Below are 13,045 nucleotides of genomic sequence, written 5' to 3'. Positions count from 1 at the left end.
GGTGTGGGAGGAAAGTTGTTAGAAGCAGTGAAAAGTTTTTATCGAGGATGTAAGGCATGTGTACGTGTAGGAAGAGAGGAAAGTGATTGGTTCTCAGTGAATGTAGGTCTGCGGCAGGGGTGTGTGATGTCTCCATGGTTGTTTAATTTGTTTATGGATGGGGTTGTTAGGGAGGTAAATGCAAGAGTTCTGGAAAGAGGGGCAAGTATGAAGTCTGTTGGGGATGAGAGAGCTTGGGAAGTGAGTCAGTTGTTGTTAGCTGATGATACAGCGCTGGTGGCTGATTCATGTGAGAAACTGCAGAAGCTGGTGACTGAGTTTGGTAAAGTGTGTGGAAGAAGAAAGTTAAGAGTAAATGTGAATAAGAGCAAGGTTATTAGGTACAGTAGGGTTGAGGGTCAAGTCAATTGGGAGGTGAGTTTGAATGGAGAAAAACTGGAGGAAGTGAAGTGTTTTAGATATCTGGGAGTGGATCTGGCAGCGGATGGAACCATGGAAGCGGAAGTGGATCATAGGGTGGGGGAGGGGGCGAAAATTCTGGGGGCCTTGAAGAATGTGTGGAAGTCGAGAACATTATCTCGGAAAGCAAAAATGGGTATGTTTGAAGGAATAGTGGTTCCAACAATGTTGTATGGTTGCGAGGCGTGGGCTATGGATAGAGTTGTGCGCAGGAGGATGGATGTGCTGGAAATGAGATGTTTGAGGACAATATGTGGTGTGAGGTGGTTTGATCGAGTGAGTAACGTAAGGGTAAGAGAGATGTGTGGAAATAAAAAGAGAGTGGTTGAGAGAGCAGAAGAGGGTGTTTTGAAGTGGTTTGGGCACATGGAGAGAATGAGTGAGGAAAGATTGACCAAGAGGATATATGTGTCGGAGGTGGAGGGAACGAGGAGAAGAGGGAGACCAAATTGGAGGTGGAAAGATGGAGTGAAAAGATTTTGTGTGATCGGGGCCTGAACATGCAGGAGGGTGAAAGGAGGGCAAGGAATAGAGTGAACTGGAGCGATGTGGTATACCGGGGTTGACGTGCTGTCAGTGGATTGAATCAAGGCATGTGAAGCGTCTGGGGTAAACCATGGAAAGTTGTGTAGGTATGTATATTTGCGTGTGTGGACGTATGTATATACATGTGTATGGGGGGGGTTGGGCCATTTCTTTCGTCTGTTTCCTTGCGCTACCTCGCAAACGCGGGAGACAGCGACAAAGTATAAAAAAAAAAAAAAAAAAAAAAAAAATTATGGATCTGGAAAAGGCATATGATACGAGCTGATAGAGATGCTCTGTGGAAGGTATTAAGAATATATGGTGTGGGAGGCAAGTTGTTAGAAGCAGTGAAAAGTTTTTATCGAGGATTTAAGGCACGTGTACGTGTAGGAAGAGAGGAAAGTGATTGGTTCTCAGTGAATGTAGGTTTGCGGCAGGGGTGTGTGATGTCTCCATGGTTGTTTAATTTGTTTATGTATGGGGTTGTTAGGGAGGTGAATGCAAGAGTTTTGGAAAGAGGGGCAAGTATGAAGTCTGTTGTGGATGAGAGAGCTTGGGAAGTGAGTCAGTTGTTGTTCGCTGATGATACAGCGCTGGTGGCTGATTCATGTGAGAAACTGCAGAAGCTGGTGACTGAGTTTGGTAAAGTGTGTGAAAGAAGAAAGTTAAGAGTAAATGTGAATAAGAGCAAGGTTATTAGGTACAGTAGGGTTGAGGGTCAAGTCAATTGGGAGGTAAGTTTGAATGGAGAAAAACTGGAGGAAGTAAAGTGTTTTAGATATCTGGGAGTGGATCTGGCAGCAGATGGAACCATGGAAGCGGAAGTGAATCATAGGGTGGGGGAGGGGGCGAAAATTCTGGGAGCCTTGAAGAATGTGTGGAAGTAGAGAACATTATCTCAGAAAGCAAAAATGGGTATGTTTGAAGGAATAGTGGTTCCAACAATGTTGTATGGCTGTGAGGCGTGGGCTATGGATAGAGTTGTGCGCAGGAGGGTGGATGTGCTGGAAATGAGATGTTTGTGGACAATATGTGGTGTGAGGTGGTTTGATCGAGTAAGTAATGTAAGGGTAAGAGAGATGTGTGGAAATAAAAAGAGTGGTTGAGAGAGCAGAAGGGGGGGTTTTGAATTGGTTTGGTCACATGGAGAGAATGAATGAGGAAAGATTGACAAAGAGGATATATGTGTCACAGGTGGAGGGAACGAGAAGAAGTGGGAGACCAAATTGGAGGTGGAAAGATGGAGTGAAAAAGATTTTGAGTGATCGGGGCCTGAACATGCAGGAGGGTGAAAGGCGTGCAAGGAATAGAGTGAATTTGAACGATGTGGTATACCGGGGTCGACGTGCTGTCAATGGATTGAACTAGGGCATGTGAAGCGTCTGGGGTAAACCATGTAAAGTTCTGTGGGGCCTGGATGTGGAAAGGGAACTGTGGTTTCGGTGCATTATTACATGACAGCTACAGACTGAGTGTGAACGAATGGGGCCTTTGTTGTCTTTTCCTAGCTCTACCTCGCACACATGAGGGGGGAGGGGGTTGTTATTCCATGTGTGGCGAGGTGGCGATGGGAATAAATAAAGGCAGCCAGTATGAATTATGTACATTTGTATATATGTATATGTCTGTGTGTGTATATATTTATGTACATTGAGATGTATAGGTATGTATATTTGCGTGTGTGGACGTGTATGTACATACATGTGCATGTGGGTGGGTTGGGCCATTCTTTCATCTGTTTCCTTGCGCTACCTCGCTAACGCGGGAGACAGCAACAAAGCAAAGTAAATAAATAAATAAAAAATTCAAATATACATTAAAAAAACTAGCATTGTACTATTCTCAGATATAAGTTATTTATATATACAGAACTTGAATACCAGATATATCTTACCTGAAAGGATTTAGGGGTTGAAAATTCTTGGATTAGGTGATGAAGGAACTGTATTGGGTTGGATTTTAGAAAATTCTCCAAATACATAACCTCATTGCCAAACACCCTTATGAACACAGATGCCTTTGGTTCTTCATTAACAGCATTATCTATTTCATTTACTGATTTCTCATATAACTGCTCAAATTCCTGAATCTTATCATCACGAATAATATTTTTTTTTGGCCTTAAACTTTCCAGAACAGTTAAAATTTCTTCATTCCCAAAATATCCATCTTTACCAAAATATCTTTCAATTATGTCTTCTATACCACTGAAGTCCCCTCCAATCTCAAGGAAATTGAAAGATCTATCCAAAAGATCAAGAGTCATGTTGACTGAAACTTGTCGTGGAATGTATGAGTCTGTAGTGAAGATGACATCACTGTTGATGCTCCCACCAAGGTTAAGCTGGAAATTATAAAAACCTGTTTATGATCTATGCATACAGGATTACAGCTTACAAGATAACGTACAATAAAACCAAATGTAATATATATGCTAAAATACATTGAGCTTACATACAAATATTAGATGAAGTCACAAACAGTTGCATTCATAACTTTATTGTATTTACAAGAAATGTTCATGTCATACAGACTATAACTTTGCCTGATTTGCTTCCACATCAACAGATATCTCTCACATATTAAGACCAAGTGCCTGATTCGCTTCCACATCAACAGATATCTCTCACATATTAAGACCAAGTAATTAATATGGTCTCACATTTTTGTAGCTTAAGCATATGAGTTTGAATAATTCAAATTTCTGGATATCACAAAGAACTGAGAAGTGCAACCATCTGTCAAAGGCCACTGTCTTTCAGCATAATTTGCATATATATACTTCATTACTAACACAACAGAGAACTAAGGTAAACAATTGGAATACATCAAGAATATAATACAGTAAGAAAATGGGTAGCGTGACTATTATTCACTTTTCATTTTATGGTTCAAAGGTAACGATGGCAACTGAATGCCCAAGTCACAGCCCTTTCTTATGTAACTTAAGGAATCTTCTCAAAAATGCAGGGATTCCTGCAACTCTCAGGCTGCACTATACTAAACAGCATGGACAGAATGAACTCCTTCGAAGCAAAAGGTTATCTGATGACAGTACTCTGTTATGTCACCTAAAGATGAATAGAGCCTTGCCAAAGGTGACTTTTTACTAGTGGTGTAACTTCAAGCAAGCAAAAAGGGTTAAGGTCTTGGGTACCTGAGAAGTGTGTGGAAAGACAGGTCACTGTTGGTGAGGGCAATCATAGGCATGTTTTTTGAGGTAATAGCCCCAGTGGTGTTGTATGACCATGAGACATGGGTCCTAGAAGAGAAAGTACAAAAGAAAGTGAATGTTTTGGAAATGAAATGGTTGAGGACAGTAAATGATGTAAAGAGGGTTGACTAAGTACAAAGTGATAAGGTATGATAAATGTATAGTAAAGAAGAGTAAGGTTGAGACAGCTAAAGAGCTTGTGCTGAAATGTTCTGCACCTATGGAGAAGATGAGTGAGGAGAGGCTGAGAAAGAGGAAATATGTGACAGTAGTAAAGACAAAAAGAAGGGGGAGACAAAATCTGGAAATAAAAGGATAGAATGATTATGTTTTTGAGTGCTTTGGCCTGAACCAGGGAATATACATTTGTCAGGAGGGACCAAGGACAAGGCTACCCAGCCTGGTTGTGAATAGCAAGGTATGGTTAAAGTACAATATACATAACAACTAGAGACAGGATATGAGCAAAAGAGGTCACTTATTTGTCCGTTCCTGATACTACCTCATTAATGCAGGAAATACATACACATGAAGAAACAACTTCCTGCCCTAGGAGTACCTTTTATCCTTATGAGGCTCTTGCAGCACTCAGGAAGCTGGCCACATTCACTAGTTGGAAACACACATCACAAGGTGTCATGTTTTGTGTGCATGTCTATTTGCAAAGAGTGTAGGGCAATTGAATATTAAGTGCCCTTCTCTGGGTTTCCATGAATCTACTGCCACTGAGAGAGAAAAATCTGACAGTAGTAGTACCATCCCCTCTCTGTCAGACCTTTCTCTTCTTCCTATTCAATAGACTAATATTTGTGGTCTCTAGTAACCTCTCCTCTGTTAAACAGCAGTTGTCTAGTACCTATCCTAATATCTTACTTCTCACAGAGACTCGGTTGTCTAACGATGTTCTCACTAGTCCTTTTTTCATATCCAACTATAATCTCCATTCATGATTCTGGTTCAAAGGTGGCGTTTGTGCTCATTCCAACTTCAACCCACCTGTTGCATGCCTCAAGGACCTTGAGTCCCCAAACTCTGATGTTATGCAGCTCAAGGTTTGTCTCCCAACTACCACACTTTTCCTCTGTTTTGTATATTGCCTTCATGATTCTATAGATTTTACATCTATCTTCGACTATCTAAACTTCTGCCACAAGACTGTGGCATCCTCTCACCTCCTTACGGATTTTAACATTCACCATAGGGAATGGTTGAATTCCTCCCAAATGGATGGTGGAGGGATTGAAGTCTTCACGTTCACCATTGTCAATGATTTAGAGCATAATATCTCCCACCCTACCCATATTCCCAAGTTAGCGAGGTAGCGCCACGAAACAGATGAAGAAACACACATCTACATTACTAGGATCTTCGATCAACATCTATACACGCATTTATACATACACACACATACACATACATATCAACATATATACATACACATACACATTTAAATATTCATACTTGCTCGCTTTCATCTGTTCCCGATGCCACCCCACCCCACAGGAAACAGTACAAATGTATGAAGGAAAAAATGGTAATAAATACATTCTCTTCTCCCCCACATCTGATCGCCACCCCCTGCAGCAAAGAGGTAGTGCCAGGAAACAGATGGAGAAAGGCCACATCCACTCACATCCATACATGAGCTGTCATGTGTAATGCACTGAAACCACAGCTCTCTATGCACATCCAGGCCCCACAGACCTTTCTATGGTTTACCCCAAACATTTCACATGCCCTGGTTCAGTCCACTGATGGCTGGTTGACCTCAGCATACAACATTGTTCCAATTCACTCTATTCCATGCATGTCTTTCACCCTCCAGCATGCTCAAGCCCTGATCACTCAAAATCTTTTTCACTCCATCCTTCCACCTCCAATTTGGTCTCCTGGTTCTCCTTGTTCTGTTCTCCTTGTTCCCTCCACTTCTGAAACATATATCCTCTTTCTCAACCTTTCCTCACTCATTCTCTCCAAATGTCCAAACCACTTCAACACATCCTCTTTTGCTCTCTCAACCACACTCTACTTATTTTCATGAATCTCTCTTACCCTTTCTTTACTTATTCGTCCAAACCACCTCACACCACATACTGTCCTCAAACATTTCATCTACAGTACATCCACTCTCCTCTTCACAATCCTATCTATGGCCCATGCCTTGGAACCATATAATATTGTTGGAATTACTATTCCTTCAAACATATCTATTTTTGCCCTCCAAGATGATGTTCTCTCTTTCCACACGTTCTTCATTGCTCCTAAAATCTTTGCCCCCTCCCCCACTCTATAACTCACTTCTGCTTCCATAGTTCCATTTGCTGAAAAGTCTACTCCCAGATATCTAAAACACTTCACTCCTTCCAAATTTTCTCCATTCAAACTTACATCCCAACTAACTTGTCCTTCAACCCTGCTGAACCTAATAGCACTGTTTTTATTCACATCTACTTTCAACTTTCTCCTTTAACATGCTCTTCTGAACTCAGTCACCAGCTTTTGCAGTTTCTCAATCAAATCAGCCACTGGTGCTGCATCACCGCCAAACAATAACTGACTCACTTCCAAGGCCCTCTCATCCCCAACAGACTGCATACCCATCCCTCTCTCCAAGACCCTTGCACTTACCTCCTTCACCATCCCATCCATAAACAGTTTAAACCACCATGGTGAAATCACATACCCCTGCCACAGACCGACTTTCACCGGAAACTACTCACTCTCCTCTTCCTACTCATATGCATGACTTACACCCTTGACAAGAACTCACTGCTTCCAGCAGCTTACCTCCCATGCCATATATTCTGAAGACCTTCCACAAAGCATCTCAATCAACCCTAACAATGCCTTCTCCAGATCCAAAAGAACCATATATAAATCCATCTTTTTTCTAATTATTGCTCACACACACTCTTCAAAGAAACACCTGATCCATACATCCTCTACTACTCTGTAACCACATTGCTCCTCCTCAATTTGGTGCTCTGTATATGCCTTCACCATTTCAATCAATAAAGAAAACATGAGTTTGTTGATAAAACTTAAGATTTACTTACAATTTCACTTAACTGAGCAATAAAACTTAAGATTTACTTACAATTTCACTTAACTGAGCAATAAAACTTAAGATTTACTTAAAATTTTACTTAACTGAGCAATGAAACTTAAGATTTACTTACAATTTCACTGAATTGAGCATAACGAAAGTTTTTTGATGAGCGGAATGCATTGGTGCTAAACTTGGCAGGAAGTGTATGCTGCTTTGCTAGCTTGGCTAATTTGTGGTCAAGGTCACTTGCACCAGGATTTTCAACCAAATTATACACATGAGTCCATATGTAGGATCCAACTGTTGGAAAAAGTTGAATCAAATTTTGAAACTTTTGTAATATTAGTGAAAGAAGCAAAAGAAAAATTTGCCATGACTTCTTCACATAAAGGAAATAATATCATCATAAAGTATTCAAACCAACAAACAGAGTTTGAATAAAATCCAAATACAAGGAAACTAGATCTGTTTCAGTAATGGTACTATATCCTATAAGTTTGTAAAGCCAGCAAGTCTGTAATTATTAACTATATGTACAGTGCTGAAAGGGAATTCTGCATTCATAGGGACCTATCCTACAGGGAAAGATACATGATAATATATGTAGGGCAACAAAGGGAGGACACAGAGACTTATGTTTGAAATTTCAAAGCATCACAGCAAGGAAGATACAAAATTATCAAATTGGGTGTAATTCCTGGAAACATCAAAAACAGCATCAGAAAAGATGTATAAGTGCCCTGCAAAAAAATGGAATGATTATCCAATGCAATACAGTACCAGGGAAAATAAAAAACATGAATGGTATAACTAATTAAGCACAAGAAAGAAGATTGAACTCATGGATTAAGTCAGCTCTTTCCAAACATGAAATGACCTCCACCCCCAACTCGGTACAAGTTTCCTTTACACCCCCTTCCTTTACACATAATATTTTCCACAAATACTAATGTCAGATTCACGTTTTCTTTAACTGTTTCTTTATGCTGTTATCAACTCTACACATTGGCATGCAATTACATGTTAAATTATCATTATCATACATTGTAGTACATTTTACGATTTTAATGAATGACTGATTGTCCCTTTCCTTCTTTCTTGCATGATAAGCACATTTATAGCCTCTACCAGCTCCATACAACTCAGCTTTTTCTTCTCTTTTTATTCTAGTTCTCATCTGTCACACTTTCCCATCCATTTATGCAGTTAAAAGCCAAGGTGACATCACATAGCCATGTCTCACTACCATGCCTAATCTCAAAGCTTCCACTTACCCCGCAATACATTCTGAAATATGCTGTATTATTTCTGTAGGCATGTGTACGTGTAGGAAGAGAGGAAAGTGATTGGTTCTCAGTGAATGTAGGTTTGCGGCAGGGGTGTGTGATGTCTCCATGGTTGTTTAATTTGTTTATGGATGGGGTTGTTAGGGAGGTAAATGCAAGAGTCCTGGAAAGAGGGGCAAGTATGAAGTCTGTTGGGGATGAGAGAGCTTGGGAAGTGAGTCAGTTGTTGTTCGCTGATGATACAGCGCTGGTGGCTGATTCATGTGAGAAACTGCAGAAGCTGGTGACTGAGTTTGGTAAAGTGTGTGGAAGAAGAAAGTTAAGAGTAAATGTGAATAAGAGCAAGGTTATTAGGTACAGTAGGGTTGAGGGTCAAGTCAATTGGGAGGTGAGTTTGAATGGAGAAAAACTGGAGGAAGTGAAGTGTTTTAGATATCTGGGAGTGGATCTGTCAGCGGATGGAACCATGGAAGCGGAAGTGGATCATAGGGTGGGGGAGGGGGCGAAAATTTTGGGAGCCTTGAAAAATGTGTGGAAGTCGAGAACATTATCTCGGAAAGCAAAAATGGGTATGTTTGAAGGAATAGTGGTTCCAACAATGTTGTATGGTTGCGAGGCGTGGGCTATGGATAGAGTTGTGCGCAGGAGGATGGATGTGCTGGAAATGAGATGTTTGAGGACAATGTGTGGTGTGAGGTGGTTTGATCGAGTAAGTAACGTAAGGGTAAGAGAGATGTGTGGAAATAAAAAGAGCGTGGTTGAGAGAGCAGAAGAGGGTGTTTTGAAATGGTTTGGGCACATGGAGAGAATGAGTGAGGAAAGATTGACCAAGAGGATATATGTGTCGGAGGTGGAGGGAACGAGGAGAAGAGGGAGACCAAATTGGAGGTGGAAAGATGGAGTGAAAGAGATTTTGTGTGATCGGGGCCTGAACATGCAGGAGGGTGAAAGGAGGGCAAGGAATAGAGTGAATTGGAGCGATGTGGTATACAGGGGTTGACGTGCTGTCAGTGGATTGAATCAAGGCATGTGAAGCGTCTGGGGTAAACCATGGAAAGCTGTGTAGGTATGTATATTTGCGTGTGTGGACGTGTGTATGTACATGTGTATGGGGGGGGGGGGTTGGGCCATTTCTTTCGTCTGTTTCCTTGCGCTACCTCGCAAACGCGGGAGACAGCGACAAAGTATTAAAAAAAAAAAAAAAAAAAAAAAAATTTCTGTAGAATGATTACAAGTTATCTAGCTAATGTTCCTACTGACTACTACTACCTAATGCCCCTACTTACTATTTCTACATGATGTTCCTTCCTAAATGTTTCAAAGTACTGCTTCTATCTACTGCTCCTACCATTCTACCAAAAGGCAGGGCTAGTGCATAATACTCACTGCAGGAAAGTCTAAAGTTAAGAAAAATGAACTATACAAGTTAAGTGTTATCAAATCTTATGTAAGACAGACCCCAAGGTACAAGGTCCTGTGCCATGATTAGTGTACCTATGATAAACTAGGGAAACAAAATCAGAAGGCATCTACCCAGACAGAGTACTTACGATAACTCATGGGATTATCCCTTCAAGGAATAGTGAAGGACAGATAAGGGAAAGAGCAGCGTGAGGTAGGAGAGTCACTGGGTCCCTTAATAGAATAAAGGAGGGTAGAGAAGTAAGTATAGAAGTGAAGAGAGGATTGAGGAACAGGATAGCCTCCCAACACTGGCCTATGCAGCCAAAACATGAACATGGAATGAGTCACAGAGGTCAAGAATCCAGGCTGTAGAAATAAGTTATTTGAGAGGATCATGTAGTATGATCAGATGGAATGAAGAAAGAAATGAAGAGGAGTATGAGGGATGTGGCATGGCAGGTAATGCAAAGGGAATGAACTGTGGAATGGTAGAGTGGGTGAAAAGTAACACTTTGAGGTGGTTTTAGCACGTGGAAAGAATGCAAGGCTAAGAATTTACAAGGAGAGTGTTTGATAGTACCATTAAAGGAGTTGGTGTGAGAGGAAGACCACCTGTGACAAGGGTAATCACAGTGAAAGAGTACTAGAGGGAGAGAAATGGTGAAAGAATGCATGGAATGATGTATGTGAGGGAGGCATGTAAGGACAAGGATAAGTGGAGATTCTTTTGCTGTGGCCACCTCCCTGATGGGAGTTCCTGGAAGGAACAGGCATTGGAGATATAGATAGAAAGATTGGAACCTTATCAATGATTTCACTGCATTCAGTACATGAAACTTTAGTTGTTGCAGGTATACTGATTATCTTAAAATCAAGTGTGATTGGTAAAGGAGGTGAAGACAAACCCTAAGGCTTAAGGTTTCATGGTACACTAAAGGAACTAAGATAGCAGATGTTCACCAACAGGCAGTTCTAGCAATACCTCATAGGACTGTTCCCTTATCAAAATTCAACAGGGCCTTGTCCTCAGCACACAACTATATTAATATACCGTTGAAGCTTTGACTGAGTCACAAACAATTGCAACCCTGTCAATGGTATGGAAGGCAAAGACACACCATATACTCTCAGGTTCCCATGGCCCTTCTAGAGTACCAATGACACATAAGGGAAACCAATTCACAAGATGGCTACTCAGAAAATCTTTTCAGTTCCTTATGTAACCTCAAAAGACCTTTGCTGTTACAAGGGAGCACATGACCTATGAGTAAGAGTTACTACATGGAATGAAATGAAATTCTGTCATACTGATGTTTTCCAAAATAATATTGACTGATATGGATGAATGAGAGATCAAAGGTCAAGGTCACCAATTCTGTAAAATACACTCAATCTATGGAGCTTTCCATTAATTTTATGACTGAAAACATAAGTGACAGCTACCTGTTGCAACACTAAATGTACGGTTTTGTAAACAAAATAAGCTTTTCCTGCCACTTCCCATATCTCATCACATGAGCCTTCCTATAAATGTCATTCAAAGTCTCATAATTTCTAATTCCCTCATGAGTACTTATCTCCATTATGATTATCATAATATTTCTGATAACATTCCTAATGAAATCTTGCCACTTGGCTCATCTGCTTTCTTATATGTCACATCATTTTCTCTTGTCAATTACATAAGTGGTAGAGGATGTGTGGATCAGGTGTTTGCTTTGAAGAATGTATGTGAGAAATACTTAGAAAAGCAAATGGATTTGTATGTAGCATTTATGGATCTGGAGAAGGCATATGACAGAGTTGATAGAGATGCTCTGTGGAAGGTATTAAGAATATATGGTGTGGGAGGCAAGTTGTTAGAAGCAGTGAAAAGTTTTTATCGAGGATGTAAGGCATGTGTACGTGTAGGAAGAGAGGAAAGTGATTCTAAGTGAATGTAGGTTTGTGGCAGGGGTGTGTGATGTCTCCATGGTTGTTTAATTTGTTTATGGATGGGGTTGTTAGGGAGGTGAATGCAAGAGTTTTGGAAAGAGGGGCAAGTATGAAGTCTGTTGGGGATGAGAGAGCTTGGGAAGTGAGTCAGTTGTTGTTCGCTGATGATACAGCGCTGGTGGCTGATTCATGTGAGAAACTGCAGAAGCTGGTGACTGAGTTTGGTAAAGTGTGTGAAAGAAGAAAGTTAAGAGTAAATGAGAATAAGAGCAAGGTTATAAGGTACAGTAGGGTTGAGGGTCAAGTCAGTTGGGAGGTGAGTTTGAATGGAGAAAAACTGGAGGAAGTAAAGTGTTTTAGATATCTGGGAGTGGATCTGGCAGCGGATGGGACCATGGAAGCGGAAGTGGATCATAGGGTAGGGGAGGGGGCAAAAATTCTGGGAGCCTTGAAGAATGTGTGGAAGTCAAGAACATTATCTCGGAAAGCAAAAATGGGTATGTTTGAAGGAATAGTGGTTCCAACAATGTTGTATGGTTGCTATGGATAGAGTTGTGCGCAGGAGGATGGATGTGCTGGAAATGAGATGTTTGAGGACAATGTGTGGTGTGAGGTGGTTTGATCGAGTAAGTAACGTAAGGGTAAGAGAGATGTGTGGAAATAAAAAGAGCGTGGTTGAGAGAGCAGAAGAGGGTGTTTTGAAATGGTTTGGGCACATGGAGAGAATGAGTGAGGAAAGATTGACCAAGAGGATATATGTGTCGGAGGTGGAGGGAACGAGGAGAAGAGGGAGACCAAATTGGAGGTGGAAAGATGGAGTGAAAAAGATTTTGTGTGATCGGGGCCTGAACATGCAGGAGGGTGAAAGGAGGGCAAGGAATAGAGTGAATTGGATCGATGTGGTATACTGGGGTTGACGTGCTGTCAGTGGATTGAATCAAGGCATGTGAAGCGTCTGGGGTAAACCATGGAAAGATGTGTAGGTATGTATATTTGCGTGTGTGGACGTATGTATATACATGTGTATGGGGGTGGGTTGGGCCATTTCCTTCGTCTGTTTCCTTGCGCTACCTCGCAAATGCGGGAGACAGCGACAAAGCAAAAAAAAAAAAAAAAAAAAATTACATGTCACCTACAAAATCTTTGTATCCAAATTGAGAATCAAGTTACTTC

General features: G+C 41.0%; 1 protein-coding gene across 1 annotated transcript in view; it reads right to left on the bottom strand.

The window, feature by feature from the left end:
- Window positions 1-13,045, bottom strand: part of LOC139761485 (uncharacterized) — a 419,732-nt gene that overhangs the window by 262,236 nt on the left and 144,451 nt on the right. Inside the window, 2 exon segments of the mRNA XM_071685744.1 lie at window positions 2,879-3,328; window positions 7,378-7,547. Of these exon segments, the coding sequence (XP_071541845.1) occupies window positions 2,879-3,328; window positions 7,378-7,547 (620 nt within the window).

The sequence above is a fragment of the Panulirus ornatus genome, chromosome 40 (assembly GCF_036320965.1).
Source record: "Panulirus ornatus isolate Po-2019 chromosome 40, ASM3632096v1, whole genome shotgun sequence".
Classification (NCBI taxonomy): domain Eukaryota; kingdom Metazoa; phylum Arthropoda; class Malacostraca; order Decapoda; family Palinuridae; genus Panulirus; species Panulirus ornatus.
Note: the sequence above shows the minus strand (reverse complement) of the source record. Positions and strands in the feature narration are given on the sequence as shown.